Genomic DNA, 24,019 nt, shown 5'->3' on the forward strand with positions numbered 1-24,019 from the left:
TACTAAATAGCTTATTATCATATGTCTATTTCACACTTCTCACCTTTCTCTTGTTTTACATCTGAAAGACTAGTGACTAGAATTTCATAACTTAGTGTGGGACTGGATAGGGTGTAGTAGAATTTTTATGCTGTTCACCATAAAATGGCTAGTAATGTTATCTGAAGATAATGTTTTTATACTTACTGATTTTTAAATTTTTCTGCTGTACGTATGAATTCTGCTTTCTTAGTCCGACTAACTTTCTGCTTCCAGTTTTGAAGCTGAAAAGGACGAATTCCACCTGAAGTACCAAAACAGCCATCACTCTGAATAGAAAACAAAAATAAATTTATCCTCAATAATAAAAATGGTAGGAGATGAAGGTGGAATTTTTTTCAGAGAAAAAACATCAATGATGGAGTTTCTCAGGGGATAATTTGGGGGCCAATCTTATTTAATTTTTAAAAATACATTTTGTGGAAGAAGGAATATCTATCTTAAAATGCTAAATTAGTAAGTAAGATATGTAAAGTCTTCAGGGATTTTCAGAAACAGATCTAATTCTTTCATTCAATCAGTCATTTACCAATATGTATTGAACACTTATGATGTGACAGGTGCTGCACTAGACACTAGGGAAACAATGATAGCCCATGATAATATGGCGCTTGACTTAAAGTCTAGTGAGGGGAACAGACTTAAAAAGAAAAGAGTAAAAAAGCAATAAATTAAAAACAAAAACATGGTACGTGCTATTAAGGAAATAAAAAATGTTGAGATGAAAATAATGGGGCAAAGCATTATTTTTTTTTTATTTTTTTTTTTTCAGTTAGAATGGCCACAGAAGTTCTATTTGAGGGGATGATGTTTAAGGAAGAATGGAGCCAGCCATGCCAAAAACTATAGGGAAAGGTGTGCCAGGCAGAGGGACTAGCACGTGCAAAAGCCCTAGAGCAGGAAAAACCTTGGCTAGTTAAAGCAGAGAAAAGGCAACTGTGACACGAGATTAGTAAAGTGCAGAGTAAAGTAGGAGATGAGGATACAGAGGTAGGCAAGTGGCACATCACTCCAGCATTTTAAGTCACTAGGGGAGTCTCGATTTTACTGAAGGGTTTAGAGTAGGAAAATGCCACGATACACTTAATTTTTTTTTTTTTTTTTTGCGGTACGCAGGCCTCTCACTGTTGTGGCCTCTCCCGTTACGGAGCACAGGCTCCGGACGCGCAGGCTCACAGGCCTAGCCGCTCCGTGGCATGTGGGATCCTCCTGGACCGGGGCACGAACCCGTGTCCCCTGCATCGGCAGGCGGACTCTCAACCACTGCGCCACCAGGGAAGCCCATATACACTTAATTTTTAAAGGAAATCCTTCTGGCTAATTTTTTGTTGAATAAATTGATGGAAGGTGGAGGAGGAGGTGAGGAAAGACTGGAAGCAGGAGAATCTATGAGGCAGGTGACACAGCAACACAGACAAGGAAAGATGGTGTTCAGGGCTACCAGGGTGACGGTGAAGATTAAAAGTAAGAAGACTAAATATATCTGGGAGGTATAACCAAGAGGAATTGCTGACAGCCTGGATGTGGGAGAAAAAGAAAAAAGGAAACAAGCCTTTAAATTTTGAGAAGCAAGCAAGAATAAAGTAATGAATTTAGGAAATACTTCTAAAATTGGGATATAATCCACATACCATAAAATGTATACATAAAGTTTACAATTCAGTGGTTTTTAGTATATTCACAAAGGTGTGCAACTATCAACAGTATCTAGTACCAGAATATTTCCATCATAACCAAAAAGAAACCCTGTACTTATTAAGCAGTCACTCCCCATACCCCTAGGCAGCCATTAATCTATTTTCCAACTCTGGATTTGCCTATTCTAGACAATTAATATAAACAGGATCATACAACACGCAACCTGTTCTGTCTGGTTTCTTTCACTTAGTAAATTTTTTTTTTAATTTATTTAATGTATTTTTTTTTTTTTTTTGGCTGCGTTGGGTTGTTGTTGCTGCTCGGCCTTTCTCTAGTTGTGGTGAGCAGGGGCTACTCTTTGTTGCGGTGCACGGGTTTCTCATCGCGGTGGCTTCTCTTGTTGCGGAGCACGGGCTCTAGGCACGTGGGCTTCAGTAGTTGTGGCTCGCAGGCTCTAGAGTGCAGGCTCAGTAGTTGCAACGCACAGGCTTAGCTGCTCCATGGCATGTGCGATCTTCCTGGACCAGGGATTGAACCCGTGTCCCCTGCGTTGGCAGGCAGACTCTCAACCACTGAGCCACCAGGGAAGTCCCTAGTATAATGTTTTTTAAGATTCATCCACGTTGTACCATGAATCTGTACTTCATTCCTTTTTATGGCTAAGTCATATTCCATACAGATCTAGCATATTTTGTTTATCTACTCATCAGTTAATGGACAATGGGATTACTTTCACTATTTGGTCAATATGAATAATGCTACTAAGAACACTTGTGTACAAGTTTAAGTATGAACATATGTTTTCAATTTTCTTGGGTATATACCTAGCAGTGGAATTTCTGAATCATAGGTAACTCGTTTTTACTTTCCCATTTAAAAATTTCGTGTTTTTTTTTTAAGCTGTGAGCCTTCTTATAAGTCCCTTATCAGATAAATGATCTGCAAATATTTTCACCAATTCTGAGTTGCCTTTTCACTTCCCTGATAATGTCTTTTGAAGCACAAAGGTTTCGAAAAAGTGCCAAACTGTTTTCCACACTGGCTGCACCATTTTACATTTCCACCAGCCACCAATGGGGGTTCCAGTTTCTTCACATCCTCACCGATACTTGTTATTGTCTATCTTTTTTTATTACAGTCATCCTAATAGATGTGAAATGGTATCTCACAGTGGTTTTTCGTTAGTCCATAATGACTAATGATACTGAGCATTTTCCCATGTACTTATTGGCTATTTCTTTGGAGAAGTATCTATTTATCTCCTTCCCTATATTTAAAATTGGGTTGTGTTTTTATTTTTGAGTTGTAAGAGTTATTTATATATTTTAGATATGTCCTTATCAAAATATGATTTGTAAATATTTTCTCCCATTCTCTGAGCTGTCTTTTCACCTTCTTGATAATGTCATTTGAAGCACAGAGTTTTAAATTTTGCTGGTCCACTTTATTTTATCTTCAGCTGCTTGTGCATTAGATGTCATATAGAAGACACCATTACCTAATTAAAGGTTATGAGGACTTACATCTAAGTTGTCTTCTAAGAGTTTTACAGTTTTATCTCCCAGATTTAGGTTTCTAATCCATTTTGAGTTAATTTTTATATGTGGTGTGTGAGAGAAGTCCAACTTCACTCTTTTTTATGTGAATACACCATCTGTTGAAAAGACTATTCTTTCCTTATTGAACTATATTAGCACCCTTGTTGAAAATCAATTGCCCACAAATGTAAGGGTTTACTCTTAACTCTCACTGGTATGTCTATCCTTGTGCCAGTACCATACTGTTTGATTACTGTAGCTTCACAGTAAATTCTGAAATTAAGAAGTGGGAGTTCTCCAACTTTGTTCTTTTTCAAGATTGTTTTGACTATTTTGGGTCCCTTGAATTTACCACATGAATTTTAGGATCAGATTGACAGTTTCTGCAAAAAAAACAACAAAAAAAGACAGCTGAGATTCCGATAGGGATTGCATTGAATCTGTAAATCAATTTAGGGAGTACTGCCATCTCACGAATATTAAGTCTTCATATTCATGAACACAGAATGTTCGTTTAGGTAGGTTTTCTTTAATTTCTCTCAATGATGTTTCTGAGTTTTCGAAACATATGTTTCAAAAACTTAAACGTGTTGCACTTCTTTTGCTAAATTCATTCCTATGTATTTTATTCTTCATTATACTATGGAATATTAAATTTTTTAATTGAAGTATAGTTGATTTACAGTATTGTGTTAGTTTAGATGTACAGCAAAATGATTCTTACATTTTTTTCAGATTCTTTTCAATTATAGGTTATTACAAGATATTGAATATAGTTCCCTGTGCTATATAGTAAATCTCTGTTCTTTATCTATTTTATATATAGTGGTATGTATCCATTAACCCCATACTCCTAATTTATCCCTGCTCCCCCTCTTTCCCCTTTGGTAACCATACTTTTTTTGTTGTTTTTGTTTTTTCTGTGAGTCTGTTTCTGTCTTGTAAAACTTGATCTGTATTATTTTTTAGATTCCGCATATAAGCGATATCATATACTATTTGTCTTTCTCTGTCTGACTTACTTCACTCAGTATGATAATCTCTAGGTCCATCTGTGTTGCTGCAAATGGCAATATTTCATTCTTTTTTATTGCTGAGTAATACTCCAAAATGGCACTATTTTCTTAATTTCATTTTTGAATGGTCCATTACTACTGTATAGAAGTACAACTGATTTTTGTACATTGCTCTTGTTTCCTGCAAGTTCCTGCAAACAGCTGAACTTGTTTATTAGCTCTAATAGTTTTTTTGGAGGATTAGTTAGGACTTTTTATATACAAGATCATGTCATCTGCAAATAAGGATAGTTTTATTTCTTCTTTTCCAATCTGAATGCTTTTTGTTTTTCTTGCCTAGTTGCCTGGCTAGAATCTCCAGTGAATAAAGTGGTGAGAGTGGATATTCTTGTCTTATTCCTGATCTTATGGGAAGTCTTCAATCTTTTGTCATTAAGTATTATGTTAGAGGTTGGTGTTTCATAGATGCCTTTAACAGGCAGAGGAGTTTCCTTCTATTGCTAACTTGTCGAATATTTTTATCATGAAAGAGTGCTGGATTTTTTCAGTTGCTGTTTCTGCATCTATTGAGATGATTATATGGTTTTTGTCCTTTATTCTATTAGTATGTTCTATTATGTTGATTGATTTTCATATACCTGGAATAAATCCCAACTAATCATGGTGTAAAATCCTCCCCTATGTTGTTAGGTTTGGCTTGATACGGTTTTGTTGAGAATCTTTGCATTTGTATGCATAAGAGATACTGATCTGTTATTTTCTTTCTTGTGATGTCTAATTTTGGTATCAAGGTAACAATGGCCTTATAGAATGAGTTGAGAAGTGTTCCCTTCTCTATTTTATGAAAGAAATTTGTTATCAACAAAAAAAACCCTGACATTTATATTTACCTCTACATTTGTCTTTATTATTATATATTACAAATATATTTATATGTACCTTTATTATAATAATATATTATCATACATTACCTTTATTATTATATACCTTTACATTATACTGACTTTTATATTTACCTCTATATTTACCTTTACCAGTACTCTTTATCGATATTATTCTTCACTTGGATTTGAATTATTACCTAGTATCTTTTTACTTTTGCTCGAAGGACTTCCTTTAGTATTCCTTGTAGGGCAGATATGCTGGCAATGAATCCTCTCAGTTTTTTAAAATCTGGGATTGTCTAAATTTCTCCATTTTTTCCACTAAAGATTTTTACATTGTACTTGAGAAATGTGTGTAGAGAATACAATTTTTAAAAATTTGTTCATTAGCTTACAAGTATAATATAATCTTGATCATATGGGGAAATTATGTTTAGCTGAGGAAAATATGCTCCAATTCTGAGAAGTACTATACAGTTGACCCTTGAAAAATACAGATTTGAAGCAGGTGCACTTATACACAGATTTTTTCCAATAAATATACTGGAAAAAATTTTGGAGATTTGTGACAATTTGAAAAAAACAGACGAATCACACAGCCTAGAAATATCAAAATAATTAAGAAAAAGGTATGTCATGAATGCATGAAATATATGTAGATACTAGTCTATCCTGACATAGGCATAAGGTGAGTGACAGTCATATAAAATTAATAATGCGTTAGTTTTCTTACTGTTTTATAACTTTGTTTTCAAAGAATTACATTACCGTACAGTATGCTTTTCTCTCTCTTAATTGGAGAAAGTGCCTAGCAGCCTAACATCACAGGTAAGTGGTTTTTGAAAAAAATGGAACAATGTTCCCAATGTTACATTATGAATATGATGATAATATTGTATGCCATAAAAATTTTATAATGATTCATTCACTGGTGTATAGGCTAGGCTATTGTGAAGCAAACGCATCGACTATATTAGGCTACCATAAAGCAATCATATTGCTGCTCTTCATTATCAGTGCATGGACCATTATATTTGTAAATAAATATGAATTTCTTCTTCACATTATGTTTTCATTTTTGATGTCTAGTGTTAGTAATACATACAACATCTATAGTGTTTTGTATAAGACAATACTGATGTAGATACTGACTGGCAATTCATCTTATAAACAAATCATGTAAACTTACAGTATCGATAAGTACAGTACAGTACTGTTCATGTGTTTTTGCCTCCTTATGATTCTCTTAGTAACATTTTACTTTTTCTAGCCTATTTAATTGTAACAATGTATACAACAGTATACAACAGTATGTATACTGTAACAACAGTATAATAACTATATACAGTCATTATATGACTGTATATAATACAGTCAAATTATATGACTGTATACAATACAGTATAACAAAATATGTGTTAACTGACCAAAAGATCAACAGTAGGCTATTAGTAGTTAGGTTTTTGAGGCGTCAAAAGCTATACACAGATTTCTGACTATGCAGGGGTTGGTGCCTCTAACCCTCGTGCTGTTTAAGGGTCAAGTGCACTTACTTGTTCTAGTTATGTGAATTCCAGGGATGCGGACTTCTAGGAGAATTTACATGGGAGCCAATAGAGGACCTGTGCATATGTTTTCAATTTTCCATAGTCTACCATTATCCATTATATTTTACTGCCATTATATTTTGGGGACAATAGAGTGAAGATGTCCTTATAATTAGTGGCAGCAAATTTTGTAACCTAGGTTTCCATTTTATATGTTTTTTATGAAAAATAACTTGGCAAACAATAAAGTCTTTGGGTTTTACTAGGCTGTAAGGGATAAAATTATCTATATTTTTAACAAATCAACTCACTTAGAGCTTGAGTTAGCATGTTTCATTGGCAGAAACACTATGCTGGAAACAGAGCCCCTATTGAGATGTATATCTAATAACAGAAATCGAGGCAAATTATTTAATATCTTTAAGTCTCAACTTTATTTTTAAAGTTATTTTTATGAAAATATTTTATTGGATAAACTCCAAGCTCCCTTTGAATTCCAATCTCCTTTGATATTTAAATTGAGATATAATTGACATATAACATTATATTAGTTTCAGATGTACAATATGATTCAATATTTGTATATATTGCAAAATGCTCACCACAAGTCTAGTTAGCATCCGTTACCAGAGTTACAAATTGTTTTTCTTGTGATGAGAACTTTTTATATCTACTCTCTTAACAACTACTGTTAACTAGTCACCATGATGTACATTACATCCCCAGGACTTATTTATTTTATAACTAAGTTTGTACCTTTTGACTACCTTTATCCATTTTGCCCAGCCCCTATCCCCTGCCTCTGACAACCACCAACCTGTTCTTTGTACCTATGAGTTTAATTTTTTTTTTTTAGATTCCACATTTAAGTGAGATCATATGGTATTTGTCTTTCTCTGTCTGACTTATTTCACTTGACATAATGTCCTCAAGGTCCATCCACATTTTTGTAAATGGCAAGATTTCCTTCTTTTTATGGTTGAATAGTATTCCAGTGGTGTGTGTGTGTATCATATTTTCTTTATCCATTCATCATTAGTGGTCATAGGTTGCTTCCATTTCTTGGCTATTGTAAATAATGCTACAGTGAACACTGGGGTGCATGTATCTTTTCAAGTTAGTGTTTTCTTTTCCTTCAGATAAATACCCAGAATCGGAATTGCTGGATCATATCGTAGTTCTATTTTTAATTATTTGAGGAACCCCCATACTGTTTTCCAGAGAGGCTAAACCAATTTATATCCCTACCAACAGTGCACAAGGGTTCACTTTTCTCCACATCCTCACCAATACTTGTTATTTCTTGTCCCTTTGATAACAGCTATTCTAAAATGTGCAGTTTTGATTTGCATTTCCCTGATGATTAATGATGCTGAGCATCTTTTCATGCACCTGTTGGTCATCTGTATGTCTTCTTGAGGAAAATGCCTATTCAGTTCCTTTGCCCATTTTCCAATCTGATTTTTTTTTTTTTTTTTTTTTTTGCTATTGAGTTGTACAAGTATATACTTTGGATATTAACTCCTCATATGACTTGCAAATGTTTTCTCTCGTCAGTAGGTTGGCTTTTCATTTTGTTGATGTTCCCTTTGCTGTGCAGAATCTTTTTAGTTTGATGTAGTCTCCTTCATTTTTAGACAATTACTTTTCTGGACACAGAATTCTTGGTTGAGAGTCCTTTTCTTTCAGCATTTTGACTATGTCTATCACTCCATGCCTTTGGAGTCCAAGGTTTCTGTTGAGAAACCAGTTTTTACTGAGGATCCCTTGTATGTGTTGAGTTGCTTCTCTGTTGGTGCTTTCAAGATTTTCTTTTTGTCTTTGTCTTTTCTACAGTTTGATTATGACATGTCTAGGTATGGATCTCTTTGAGTTTATTCTACTTGGAGTTCACTGAGTTCCAACAATGTGCAGATTCATATTTCACCCATCATTTCTTCAAATATTCTTTTCCCCCGTTTTCTCTTTCCTCTCCTTCTGGGACTCTCATTAGCTGTGACACTTGATGGTATCTCACAGGTCTCTAAGGCTCTGTTCATTTTTCTTCATTCTTTTTTTCTTTCTGTTCCTCAGTCTGGATAATCTGAACTGACCTATCTTCTGCCAGCTCAAATCTAGTGTTGAGCCCCTCTAGTGAATTGAGTTCTTGTATTTTTTAACTCCAAAATTTCTATTTGATTCTTTTATTATAATTTTTCTTTATAGATATTTTCTATTTGGTGAGACACCATTCTCATAATTTGTTTTATTTCTTTAGAAATGGTTTCCTTTAGATTTTTGAACATATTTAAAGTAGATGATTTAAAGTCTTTGTCTATTATGTCCAACATTTGATCATCTTAAGGGACAGTTTCTTTTTACTGTTCTATTTTTTTTTAATTCTTCTGTGTGTGGACCATACTTTCTTGTTTCTTTGCACATCTCATAATTTGTCTGTCAAATACTCAACACTTTAAATAATATAATGTGGCAACTCTGAAAATGAGATTCTTTCCCCTCTCCAAGGTTTGTTGTTGTCACTGTTTGTTTAGTCATTTTTCTGAACCAATTCGGTAAAATCTGTATTCTTTGTTTGTGTGGTACTGAAATCCCTGTTTTGTTAGCTTAGTTGTCCATGAACAATTGGTTGGTCAAAGATTTTCTTAGATGTCTTGAACAAATTAAGCCCCCAGTCTTTGCTGAGGTGGTCTAAGTACATGCTGGAGCATGCCATCAGTACTCGGGCAAGCAGTTTAAAACTCTACTTTAGCCTTCACTTCCTGTTGCACAGAGTTTCAAGACCAGCCAAAGGTGAGAGCTCAGGCCTTCTTAGGCCTTCTCTGGTTGCATTCATTTCCTATCACTACTATAACAAATTTACCAAAGATTTGTTTACCACAAACTTAACAACACAAATTTATTCTCTTACAATTCTGGAGGTCAAGTCTAAAATTAAGGTGTTGGCAGGACTGTGTTCTTTCTGGAGATTCAGAGGAGAATCTATTACTTCTTACCTTTTTTTCAGCTTTTAGAGGCCACTTTTATTCCTTGGCTCATGGCCCCTTCCTCACATAACTTCACCCTCTTGCTTCCACTGTTACCTCTCCTACTGGTTCTGATCCTCCTGCTTCCCTCTTACAAGGACCTTTGTGAATATATCGGCCCACCCAGATAAACTCCCCATCTAAAGATCCTCAATTTAATCATATCTGCAAAGTTCCTTTAATCATGTAAGGTCACATATTCACAGGTGCTGGGGATTAGGATGTGACTATCCTTGAGGGGGGAGGGGGATTCTGCACTCTAACCACACACACACAGCCCTATTCATGTGTGTGATCTTCTAGAGGAAATCAATTTTGAGTAATAATTTAAAGTCAGAAAAGTAATGTGCTTATTACTGAAGGACCACTCCAGGCAGCCAAATGCCATAAAATACAAGTCATCACAGGAAGGTCATTAGAAACAAATCAAACAGAAGACACAGTTCTATCTTGGTACAAAACCAGAACGTACACTAGGTGATACTGCTAGAGATACTTCAAAAAAGTTATAATTCAGCTGCTGGAAAGATCAAGAGGGAAAGGGCATCTGAGAGGACAATCAAGAGATTCATGGTCTTCGGCCTTGAAAGGCAATGGCTGAGGAGAATTATGGACAAATAATATACAAGTATTAAAGTACATAGATAGGGTACATTATTTCTTTCCAAAATGAATGAGAAATTTATGGAATTCCACACTCTATGGAGGTTGTAAAATAAAACACAATATAAAATAGTTCTAAAACTTCGAAGATAATTTTTCCAAAATAATTTAAGGAAACAGTTACGGACTGAATTATCACCCCCCAAATTCACGGTTGAAGTCCTAGATTTGGAGGAAGTAATTAAGGTTAAATGGGATCATAAGGATAGAGTCCTAATCCATTAGGACTGGTGTCCTTATAAAAACAGGAAGAGGGCTTCCCTGGTGGCGTAGTGGTTGAGAGTCTGCCTGCCGATGCAGGGGACGCGGGTTCGTGCCCCAGTCCGGGAGGATCCCACATGCCGCGGAGTGACTGGGCCTGTGAGCCATGGCCGCTGAGCCTGCGCGTCTGAAGCCTGTGCTCCACACGGGAGAGGCCACAACAGTGAGGGGCCCGCGTACCACAAAAAAAAAAAAAAAAAAAAAAGAGGAAGAGACACCAGAAAACTCTCTCTCTCTGCATATGCACATGTGAGGACACAGCACGATGGTGACTGTCTACAAGCCAGAAACTAACCCTGACAGCACCTTGATCTTGGACTTCCCAGCCTGCAAAATGGTAAAAAAGTAAACTTCTGTCATTTAAGCCATTCAGTCTGTGGTATTTTGTTATGGAAGCCCTAGCAGGCTACTATAGGAACTTTAGATATTTTGGCAGACATCTCTAATATCATGAGGAAAATTATCTCTTCTCAGGAAAACATTAGTTGGTTTCACCGTTAGAGTCAACAGGAATACTCATTCATGAAATCCTATGACAAATATCCAAGTTCAGTGCTAGGATGTAGAATTTGAGTGTATAGTGTGTATGTGTGTGTGTCTGTGTGTATGTGTATGTGGTATGTTGGGGGGAATACACAGAGGGATAACACATAGTTAAACTCCTCAAAAAGCACAGTATGGTACAGTAGAGATTCTAATTGTTTTTTTTTTTAAACCCAAACACCCTTGAGAAATTCTACCTCACTACTGCTGTGACTGTCAGTCATGAGGCTCTGCCTTCCCTAAACTGGTGAGAGGGTATAAAGCAGGGTGTCTCAACCTCAGCACTACTGATATTTTTGACCAGGTAATTTTTTGTTTTGGGGGAGCTGTCCTTTGGCCTGTACCCACTAGATGCTAGGAGCACACACAAACACCCCACAGTCCCCCTGCAGCTGTGACAACCAAAACTGTCTCCAGACATTGCTGAATGTGAGAAACCGATGTCACAGTTGAAACAGCTCCACAGGTGATTCTGGTCCAACACCAAGGAAGGCAAACCTCTGAGAATCACTGTAGTCGGCAAGAGTGTGCATCAATAACAGTATTAGCCAACTTGTGAGAAATGCAAACCAGGAGGTTAAAATGGTTGTAAGAATTTGGAGAACAAATCATTTTCAACTAAAGTAAGCCAGAGAGAGCCACCAAGAGGACTAAAACACTAGGGCCATACATTTTAAAAAAGATTTTAAAAGTATTTTAAATATATCTGAAAAAATTATATATCTATTATGTATTTTTCTGTATTTTATATTTTTTTCCTGAGACATTTGGGCCAGAGTTAGAATAATAAAAAGAAATACAGAGGATGTGTGAGAAAATTTGTCTGAGGTGGAATTTCTTGAATTTCTTGAAACAGGTAAAGACACTGTATTTCCTTAGAGGAAGAAAATGATAGAAGCTGTCCTCAGCTCATAACAGCCTTCTTTCAGGTTTGGACTAATCCACAAATATTTAATGAGCATCTACTATGTTCCTGGACTAAAGAGGCACAGCTTTTGGTACTGGGAATACAATAGTGAATAAACTTCCAAAAGTTTCTTCCCTCATAGAGGGCAGGGTTTACATTCCCAGGCAGGGTGGAGAAAAATTTAAGAGTAAGCATAAAATATGTAATATATTATATGGTAATAAGTGCTATGGAGAAAAACAAAACCAGAAAAGACAACAGGGTGTGCTGGGTAGGGGGACTCAGTAAGGGGAGGTCAAGGAAAGAATCACTGAGCTGATGGCATTTGAACAAAGATATCTGAAGGCGGTGATGGTGTTGGCCATGAGACCATGAGGAAAGAGATTCCAAGCAGAGGGAACAGCAACTGCAAAAATCCTGAGAGAGGAGTGTGCTCCACCTGTCTGAAGGACCACCAGGAAGCCAGTATGGCTGCAGCCGACTCAGAGCAGGGGACTGGGGATGAGGTGACAGGGAGGTGGTAGGGGCAGCTCAGAGGCCCTGTGGACCACGGTAAAAACGTTTGTTTTTACTCTGAGGGATCTGAGCAGACAAGTGTCATTACTGGACTCAATCACCTGACTGTTGATAAAACTTGAGGAAGGCAAGAGTGGAAGAATAGAAACCAACTAGGAAAGTATTTCTGCTGGGGGAGAAATGATGGTGTGGACCACCATGTGAGGTGGTGAGAAGAGTGGGATTCTGGACTTATTCCGAAGTATAACAGACAGGAACTGCCCATGCTCTGGGGTGTGGGCTGTGAGAGAAGGAGAGGTGCTCTTTGACCTGAGCAACTGGATCCAACAATTCTCCTTGGGGGATCCTCTGGTCCTCACTGCAGAGAAACGGGTCTTGAGAAGATCTCTGGAAACACATCAGCCTCAGACCATCCCATGTTTGACTCCTCCTTGTGTTCCCAGCGCTGATACAATAATACAGCAGCCACCAGTCACTGGGCACCGAATCTCTCTCCAACCAAGCATTGTACCAGGGGCTTCCCAGACAATGTGCACGGCTCGAGAAGCTGCATATTATCAGTCCCAACGTTTAGATTAGAAACTGAGTCACCGAGAGGTTAAATATGTTCCTATCACACGCTAGGAAGAGGCAGAGCCAGCGTTTCCACCCAGATCTTCCTCCACTCCAAAACCTCAAGAGAGGCGGCTCCGTAAAAGCTGTTAAACGCACAAGCGAACAAAGCGAAACGCTGGCGTGCGCCAGGCCCCGAGCAAAGGGAGGCTAACACCGCGCCTCCCGCCTCCCGGGGCCGCGCTGCACAGCACACCTGTTCAGCCTGGGGCCCCGTCCAGCCTCTGGCGCCTGCAGCCTCCCGGCCCACGTCTGCCTCCTCCATTTACCTGTTGCGGCACAGGCGTTGCTCCCACGCGGGTCCCGGTGGCCGCGCCCGCCCCGGCCACAGCCCCCGCTACAGCTGTGGCCGCCGCCGCCACCACGACCGTCGTCAGGGCGGCCATCTTTCCGCGCCGAGCCGCTCGGTGCGCTGCGGCCCCCCAGGCCTGGGGTGGAGGGGTTCGGGCGTGGGGAGATTCTGGCTCTGCCGGGGCGGCAGGGATCCCCCGGCAGGGAGAACGCTGCCGAGATGTGGGGCGGGGCCGGAGCGCAGGGCGGGGCGGGAGTGCGGGGCGGAGGTGGGCCGCGGTGCAAGGCGGGGCGGGGTCGGGATCAGGGCGGGGCCCGAGCGCGGGCCGGAGCGCGGGCCGGTGGCGGGCTCGGCTTCGCTGTGCTCTGCGGCGCAGTTTTATTACAGTGCACGTTATCTACTCTTTATTTGGCAAAAAGTCTTTCTCCCCGGCCCCTGTTCCCTAACCACCGGGAAAATTCATTGTTTTTCACTGTCCTACTTAAATTTATTCGTGTTATATATAGATATATGATATACATAGATATCTATATATCCATAGAGAGAGATACTTTACATAATAGAACTTCTTTCTAGGTTTCTACTAAGTTCTGGTGAAACTGAGTCTAAATTAAAAAACATTATTGATGAGCCTGAACAATATATTTCACATTTTCAAACAAAACACAGCACGCCCTACACTATCAGATATCAGACGCAGGGATGTCACACTCCTAGGACTTGGCCATTTAGAAGAGAGACTCCAAAGATACAGTGTTGGGAAGGTGGGGAAAAGCCAGAGATGACTCCTGCAGTCAAGGCATTGGCAACCAGTGGCAATTCAGCTGATTTGTGGATGCATTGCGTTTTCCTCCTTTAAAGGAACGTATTCATCCATTCATCGATTCATTAATTCAATCAATATCCAGCTGCTACTATATGCCAGACCTTGAGAATTAACTGTTGAATTAGACACACACACGAAGTTCCTTCTCTCCAAACTTCTATCAGGGAATTCAAACAAGTAAACAAACAGGGTGTTTATCGAGCACTTACTTTGTGCCAGTACTGTTCTAAACAATCTAGTGAAGTAGGTACTATTATCATTTTCATTTCACGGATAATGTTAAGTAACACAAGACCATATACAAGTAGGAACTGGGATATAAGCCTAACCGGTCTAACTCCAGAGACCATCCTGGTAGAGATGTTAAAACAGGCAGATGGAGCCCAGGAAAGAGACTAGAGTTAAATATATGAATTTGGTCTTCATCTCCAAGTAGAAAACATCTTAAAAAGTGAATGAGATTACTCAGGGAGAGTATAAATTGAAGTCTGGGAACTGAGGCCTAGAGCCCTCCAACACAGATGACACAGACAGGAGGAGTTGACAGGAGAGGTCTGTAAGAAGGGAGGAAAGCCGGAATCCTATGGAAGAAAGTGTTTCAAGAATGATCAACTGTGTGGTCTGCTGCCCAAAGGTTGAGTGACATGAAAACAGACAGCTGATGGTTGGATTTGACAATGAGGAGGCCACTGGCCACCCTGACAAGAGCACTGTCAGTGGGGTGGTGAGCCTGGCTGAGACAGCTGAGGAGATGATGAAGGTGAGGGGTGGAAATAATGTCTTTAGACAACTATTTTGATGATTCTGTGATGCAGGTGATCAGTGAAATGAGGTGGTAGCTTGAAGATGTGTGATCAAAGAAGATACATGTGGTGTGTATGTGTGTGTATGTTTCAAGCTGGGGACTAGTGGAGGGCATCTGTACCTTGGAGTCTAGGTCACAGATGGAAAGTTTGATGTCTGAGAGGGGCACCTGCTCTTCCTTACTGGAGGGTTGCAGCACAAGGTGGTTGGTAGATTTGGAGACAAAAGATGGGCTGCTCTCCTTTCCCCATGCACTAGAAGGAAGAGGGAAGCTTCCGGGTATTGAGAAGGTAAGACCTCTTTAATTTATGTACTTACCTTTTACCCAAAATGAGGTGTGTTGTCACAGCACTGTCTGAGTTCCTGTAACTGTTAGTCTAGAATAATCTGGTAGCCTCAAGGGAAAACAGTCAACCAATTACTTGAATTGAGTGGTCTCTGCCAGGGACAACACTGGATTGGATACTATAAGGGAATATATTAATAGTAACAACACGCAAGATGGCCACTTTAAGATTTTTACTGTTTTATTAGGATGAAAAATTCCAAAAAATGATTATGAATCTCATAAACAGAAAACCAGAGCAGGCCTTTGCAACATGAAGATTAGGCAGCTGCCTGGGCCCTCACTTTGGGGCCCTTTCAGTGGCCAGAGCTACAGAATATATTCTCATTGTATAGTTTCATTTCTTACATTTTGTACCAATTCTAACATTACATCAGAGGTTTGTCATTCCTTAATTTCTTTTATATTTGTATTTCTTTTCTCTTAAACACTAAAAATCTTGGTTCCTTAGAATATCAACATATTTACTTATTTGCTTTTTCTTGCAACAATTATGTAGTTTCAAATTACAATTCTGAAATTACCACTAACAGTAAACCTACTGAAAGAAGTTTAAGATCATTTTGTAGTTCTTTTTGCCCTTAGAATATGTCCCGCACAGGATATTCAGTCAGAGTGTTGTGTTCAAGAGTTTACTGAAATTTCTCTTTTCTGGGTGGTAATAGAATCTATTTTTAGGTAGTCAGATTCTTTTGATTGTTTTTGTCTTCACTTTTAGTGTTTCCTCTATTTTTTTTCTTTATGGTATCCTTTTTAAAAACTATGTAAAACATATGTAATGTATGTAAAGTCAAAATGATATGACATATTTAAGGAAATCTTGCCCCCAAACACACCCTCTCCATGGCCTTGTCAACTGATCCTCTATATGTGACCATTTTTTATTAATTTCTGGCTTGCTCTTTTACATTTCTTTTTGCAAAAATGAGTATATATATATATGTGTTCTTATTTTTCCTTTTCTCTTACAAAAACATGTAGCATATTGTATTATTTTGCTAGTGCTGCCATAACAAAGTATCACAAACTGGGTGGTTTAAAACAATAGAAATGTATTCTCTCACAGTTCAGGAGGCCAGAAGTCCAAAATCAAGGTGGCAGCACAGTTGGTTCCTGAGTTCCTTCCTCTCCTGAGAGTGAGTTATCTGTTCCATGCCTCTCTCCCAGCACCTGTGGTCACTAGCACCCTGTAGTTTTCCTTGGCTGATGGAAGCATTACTCTAGTCATTGCCTGTATGGTTGGATGGCCTTCTCTCCTATGTGTCTGTGTCTCTGTGTCGAAATTTCCCTCTTCTTATGAGGACACCTGTCATTGGATTAGGGCTCTCCCTAATCCCGTATGACCTTATCTTTACTTTATTACATCTGTAAAGACCCTGTTTCCACATAAGGTCACATTCACAGGTACTGGGCATTAGGACTTCAGCATATCTCTTTAGAGGACACAATTCAACTCATAACACACATATAATACTCTACACCTTACATTTTTCACTTAACAATATATCTTACAACTCGCTTGATGTAAGTTCACAGAAATCCTCCTCATTTTTTTAATGGATGCATAATACTCTGTTTTACTCAACCAGGCATCTATTGACAGATGTTTGGGTTATTTCCAATCTTTTGCTGTGACAAGTATTGGGGAAGAAAAAATATTCCTCTACCTTTCTAGGTTCTTCTGAGAGTCTAATAATTAAATTGACATGACACAGATTAACAGGAGACAAATTTTAATTTCATACATATGGGAGTTCACAGAAACAGGAGACTCAAAGAAATGACCAAAGCAGGCAGCTTTTATACTTTTTAGACAAAGAAACAATTAATTTGTGAAGAACTGACAAAGACACTTAGGCTTGGGTATTAATTAGTGAAGAAACTAAGCAGAATTAGTTTACATAGCCTTTTCCACCCTGAATTTTCTATCCCTGGAGGTAAAAATGTCCCTAAGTCTTGGTGCTCAGAGGTTGCCTTTCAGATGGGAAATTCATTTCCTGCTTTCAGGCAGAAAGAGGGCAGGGTCAGGGAGTCCATCTTGCACTGGCTGTTTCTCAAGTAACTTGAACTCAAAGCAATCAATATGCCAAAGTAGCATATTTTGGGGTGGCCTGCCCTGAACCCCATCACAAGTAATGATAAGTATTTCATATTTGGGGAAGTGTATCTTCAGTGGAATTGCTGAGTCAAGTGATAAATGCAAAGGAAATGTAGTTAGATATTGTTAAATTCCTTTCCATAGAAGTTGTACCATTTTGTACTCCAACTAGCAATGCCTGAGGGTGCCTGTTTCCTTATTATTTGCCATCACAGTATTTCTTCAAGTTTTTGTATTTTGGGCAATCTGAATAGGTGAAAAATGGTACTCTCAGTAATTTTAATATACCTTTCTCTTGTTATGAATGAAGTCTTTTTTCGTAAGTTAAAGAATGTCAGTTTTTTCTTTAAACTGTTCACATCTTTCCCCAATGGTATTTAGTCTTCCTCTTCCCAGTTTCTTTTTTTTTTAATAGATCTTTATTGGAGTATAATTGCTTCACAATATTGTGCTAGTTTCTGTTGCACAACAAAGTGAATCAGCCATATGCATACATATATCCCCATACCCCCTCCCTCTTGAGCCTCCCTCCCATCCTCCCTATCCCACCCCTCTAGGTCATCTCAAAGCACTGAGCTGATCTCCCTGTGCTATGCTGCTGCTTCCCACCAGCCAACTATTTTACATTCGGTAGTGTATATATGTCGATGCTACTCTCACTTTGCCCTCCCATCCCATGTCCTCAAGTCCATTTTCTATGTCTACCTCTTTATTCCTGCCCTGCAACTAGGTTCATCAGTGCCATTTTTTGGGTTTTGTTTGTTTGTTTGTTTGTTTGTTTTTAACATCTTTATTGGGGTATAATTGCTTTACAATGGTGTGTTAGTCTCTGCTTTATAACAAAGTGAATCAGTCATACATAAACATATGTTCCCATATGTCTTCCCTCTTGCGTCTCCCTCCCTCCCACCCTCCCCATCCCACATTTTTTGTTTTTTAGATTCCATATATATGCATTAGCATATGGTATTTGCTTTTCTCTTTCTGACTTACTTCACTCTGTATGACAGACTCTAGGTCCATCCACCTCACTACAAATAATTCAATTTTGTTTCTGTTTATGGCTGAGTAACATTCCACTGTATATATGTGCCACATCTTCTTTATCCATTCATCTGTCAATGGACATTTAGGTTGATTCCCTGTCCTGGCTATTGTAAATAGTGCTGCAATGAACATTGGGGTACATGTCTCTTTTTGCATTATGGTTTTCTCAGGGTATATGCCCAGTAGTGCGATTGCTGGGTCATATGGTAGTTCTATTTTTAGTTTTTTAAGGAACCTCCATACTTTTTCCATAGTGGTTGTATCAATTTACATTCCCACCAACAGTGCAGGAGGGTTCCCTTTTCACCACACCCTTTCCAGCATTTATTGTTTCTAGATTTTTTCATAATGGCCATTCTGACTGGCGTGAGGTGATACCTCATTGTAGTTTTTATTTGCATTTCTCTAATAATTAGTGATGTTGAGCATCTTTTCATGTGCCTCTTGGCCATCTGTATGTCTTCCTTGGTGAAATGTCTATTTAGGACTTCTGCCCATTTTTTAACTGGATTGTTTGTTTTTCTGATATTGAGCTCCATGAGCTGTTTGTATATTTTGGAGATTAATCCTTTGTCTGTTTCATTTGCAAATATTTTCTCCCATTCTGAGGGTTGTCTTTTTGTCTTGTTTTTGGTTTCCTTTGCTGTGCAAAAGCTTTTAAGTTTAATTAAGTCCCATTTGTTTATTTTTGTTTTTATTTCCATTACTCTAGGAGGTGGGTCAAAAAAGATCTTGCTGTAGTTTATGTCAAAAAGTGTTTTTCCTATGTTTTCCTCTAAGAGTTTTATAATGTCTGGTCTTACATTTAAGTCTTTAAGCCATTTGGAGTTTATATTTGTGTATGGTCTTCCCAGTTTTTAAGAGCTCTTTATCAATTAGGTGATTGTTATAGAATTTTTTCATATAAATTGAAAATATTTTCTTCTAGGTTTTTAATTTGTTTAGTGCCTTTTTCTTTTTTTTTTTTTGCTTTGAAAAAGTTCTTTCTATTTTTATGTAGTCAAGTTTGTCAATGTTTTAGCATTTTCTTTGATGCTTTTGGATTTGTAATCATAGTTGGAAAGGCTTTTCTCACTCCCAGTTTATAAAGAAATGAATCCTTGTGTTCTTGTACAGTTTTACTTTTTACATTTAGATATCTGGATAATTTGGATTTCATTCTGATATCCAGGATGAGATATGGATTCAATTTTACTTTTTCCCAAAAGGCTATCTAGTTATGCCAAAAATATTTATTTAAAACAGTATATTTCCCCAGTGATTGAGGTGTCACTTAACTTTTCACATATAATTGTTCTATTTTGAATTTTTTGCCTATTCTATCGTTCTGTATATCTAGTTATGTATCAGTGAACATGCTTTTCTTATTTATAGGGAAATTATACAGTGTTTTAATATCTTACAGGGCTAGTTCCTCTCATTGTTCTTATTTTTGGGTTTCCCTTCCTTTTCCTGCTTACTCATTTCCCAAAAGAACTTTAGACTCAACAGTCTACTTTAAGAGAAAAATCTCAATATTTTTAATGGAATCACATTAAATTTCTTTATTAACTTGGGAAGAATTAACATAAGTATGATGTAGAGTTGCCCTACCCATAAACAAGGGATGCCTTTACATTTGTTCCAGTCTACTTTTCCATCTTCGAAGAGTAAACATTTTAAGCTTATTCCTAAGTTTAAAAAAAATATTCTCTTGCAACTACAAGTGTGATTTCTGCTCCCTTGACATCATCTAGCTAGTTATTCTTCGGATATATGAAACTATTGATTTTTCTTTATTAGTTTTTTATGCTGCTACTTTAATCAATTCTCTTAATTTTGGTTTTATTTTTAGAATGATTATCTTAGGGTTTCCTTTTATTCTATTACATTATCTGCAAACAGAGATCATGTTATCGCTTTCTTTCCAATTCTCACACTTCTTCCATACAGGAAGATAGAAGAAGGCTGTCAAACCTAAATGTCCATCAACAGAGGAATGGATAATGAAGATGTGGTACACATATACAACAGAATATTACTCAGCCATAAAAAGGATTGAAATTGGGTCATTTGTAGAGATGTGGATGGACCCAGAGACTGTCATACAGAGTGAAGTAAGTCAGAAAGAGAAAAACAAATATCGTATATTAACGCATATCTGTGGAATCTAGAAAAATGGTGTAGATGATCTTATTTGCAAAGCAGAAATAGAGACACAGACGTAGAGAACAAATGTATTCATACCAAGGGGGAAGAGGGGTGGGAGGAATTGGAAGATTGAGATTGATATATATACACTATTGATACTATGTATAAAATAGATAACTAATAAGAACCTACTGTATAGCACGGGGAACTCTACTCAGTGCTCTGTGGTGACCTAAATGGGAAGGAAAGCCAAAAAAGAGGGGATATATATATATACGTATAGCTGATTCACTTTGCTGTACAGTAGAAACTAACACAACGTTGTAAAGCAACTATACTCCAATAAAAATTAACTTAAAAAGAAAGGCTTTCAATTTGGGTTCCCCTGAAGTCAGATCATGAAACTAGGACTTAGAAGAGGCAAATATTTTGTTTTAATAATTATGTAGAGATCACTATTGCAAACTGAACAATGGTGGAGCAGTTATGATCCATCCCAAAGCTACATAATAATATGCTGAAAATGTGTGGAATTGCTCCAGACAGTTAGGCAAAATCAAATAGACTCTTATGCCTGGGCACCAGATTTATTCTTTTATATAGGCTTAATTATTAACAAAATATTTGTATTACTGTCTTAAATACACTAACAAATGGATAATTTTATGGTGAGCTATAGAATTCACCAGTATAAACTGACAGGTCTGGAATAAGGTTGCTTCATATTGACTTCTGAAATCAGAATAAAAGCTAATCAATAAGGGAACCCTCTTGCACTGTTGGTGGGAATGTAAATTGATACAGCCACTATGGAGAACAGTATGGAGGTTCCTTAAAAAACCAAAAATAGAACTACCATATGACCCAGCAATCCCACTACCGGGCATATACCCTGAGAAAACCATAATTCAAAAAGAGTCATGTACCCCAATGTTCATTGCAGCTCTATTTGCAACAGCCAGGACATGGAAACAACCTAAGTGTCCATCGACAGATGAACGGATAAAGAAGATGTGGCATATATATACAACGGAATATTACTCAGCCATAAAAAGAAACGAAACTGAGTTATTTGTAATGAGGTAGATGGACCTAAAGTCTGTCATACAGAGTGAAGTAAGTCAGAAAAAGAAAAGCAAATACTGTATGCTAACACATATATATGGAATCTAAAAAAAAAATGGTTATGAAGAACCTAGGGGCGGGATGGGAATAAAGATGCAGACCTACTCGAGAATGGACTTGAGGACATGGACGGGGGGAAGGGTAAGCTGGGACAAAGTGAGATAGTGGCATGGACATATATACACTACCAACTATAAAATCAATAGCTAGTGGGAAGCAGCCGCATAGCACGAGGAGATCAGCTTGGTGCTTTGTGACCACCTAGAAGGGTGTGATAGGGAGGGTGGGATAGGGAGGGTGGGAGGGAGGGAGATGCAAGAGGGAAGAGATATGGGGATATATGTATATGTATAGCTGATTCACTTTGTTATAAAGCAGAAACTAACACACCATTGTAAAGCAATTATACTCCAATAAAGATGTTAAAAAAAAAAAAGGATACCTCTTGATATCCCTAATGGAAAAAAAAAAAAGCTAATCAATATTACTTATGTAAGGGGTGATAACTTCCTCCACAATTTTTATTCTCAAATAAAAACAATTGAACTCCTTCCACTGACCTTTAAATGACTATCCCCATACAAAATGTTCAATTGTTTAAACTTAACTATATTTATAGAAACTGAAAAGAGAAAGTCGTGTAAAGACTTCCCAGTCTTTCAGCTCTTTTTTTATAGTTCCTCGATAATATCAGAGTTCCCTAATCAGATACTCTCCAACAGATTGTCAGTTCCCTGATGGGGCAAAAATATTTATTGTTGAACAATAACAACAACAACAGCCAAAGCAACAACAGTGAATCTTTACACCAAATGTAGCTGTTAAGACAATTTAAAGGTAGGTCTAGATAAAAGGAAAAAATGTGAATATTTACTTTAAAAATAATAATCCTTACTTTTGATGGCCTATCATGTGCCAAACACTCTTAACAACACACACAGCTACTCTTTGCTGTAAATAAATAAAGTTTGAGAATCTTAGTCAATAAACTTTCTAAGATAATACAGCTAGAATATGGCAGAGCCAAGCATCAAGCCTGGATCTGACTTAATAGTTAAAACTTATTTTCCTAAAGCAAAAAAAAACTCCAAGTCTATTTTTCTTCTTTTGAAAAATAATTTTTTTCCTGGAGGCCAGTAGAAAATAAAGAAGATAATCACTTGTGTTTGAATGGATGTTGATTATTCTTTTGCAGGTAGTCCCAGGTTTACATCCTTCAGATCAGACTCAGGGAAATGAAAAATGTTCAGTATGGTTGACAGTTTTATGACTATACCATTTAGTCCCAATAGAGCACTTTTCCCTGAAAATGCAAACCCATTTGATGAACATGAACCTATCGTTAAAAAATTAATTTCAGAAGTTATCACAGGGTCATTCTTCTACAGTTAGATAGAAAATTAAACTCATATATCATCTATGTATTCCCTTGGATTTATGGGAAAATTTTCAGGAACTCCTAGCTCACAGGAACAAAATAACTTTTCAATTAAGTATTTATACTCTTGCTTGAGAATTTTAAATCAAAAACATATATCTGTATATAAATGTGGAAGTTAAGGAATTGTACATCATGAAAATGATAAAGAAAATATTACTGAATGGTTGGGACTTCTGTAATGTTTCAGATTTTTTACAATTATCATGTATTAATTTGAGCAGCTGTACCGGCTGCCTCCAGGCTTCCTTTTATGTGAGAAAAAGAACTATTTTTAAAACCAGTGCTTTTTGAATTTTTGTTACACATAGACTGAGATAAACTTAACATTTTAACACTAGCTGGTGCTTATAACACCAGTAAATGTCTAGTGATGGGCATAATCTGGAGCACAGAGACACTGTATGGCTTGCTCACGTTGGAAGGAAAATCAACAAGCGTTAGGCCATTATCAGGGAAAGACTGTAGACACCAAACCAGGTTTCCAAGGACAGAGAAATACAAGGAAGTGCCATTCTGACTTGGGCATGGAAGTAGGCAGCACTGAAAGACTGCTCAGAGGGTGTTACACAACTGTCTGCAGGAAGTACTTGGTGGAAACCTCAGTGGAATCAAAAGAGAAAGAAAGAAAGAAAAAAGGAAAGGTTTTGGTTTTGTACAAATATGTAAAGCCAAGCGTGCGCCTGACTTGGCTATTGGTCAGTGTAAATGAATAAGACATTATGA

The 24,019-nt window shown here is 37.5% G+C and overlaps 1 protein-coding gene across 1 annotated transcript in view; it reads right to left on the reverse strand.

The window, feature by feature from the left end:
* Positions 1-13,709, reverse strand: part of CCDC112 (coiled-coil domain containing 112) — a 30,579-nt gene extending 16,870 nt beyond the window's left edge. The window contains exons 1-2 of the mRNA XM_030869852.2: positions 13,457-13,709; positions 187-308 (exon numbers count right to left, since the gene is read on the reverse strand). Coding sequence (XP_030725712.1) covers positions 187-308; positions 13,457-13,573 — 239 coding nt within the window. The 5' untranslated portion in view covers positions 13,574-13,709. The remainder of the gene's footprint in view (positions 1-186; positions 309-13,456) is intronic.
* Positions 13,710-24,019: the final 10,310 nt, after the last annotated feature.

Source organism: Globicephala melas, chromosome 3 (assembly GCF_963455315.2).
Source record: "Globicephala melas chromosome 3, mGloMel1.2, whole genome shotgun sequence".
Taxonomy (NCBI): domain Eukaryota; kingdom Metazoa; phylum Chordata; class Mammalia; order Artiodactyla; family Delphinidae; genus Globicephala; species Globicephala melas.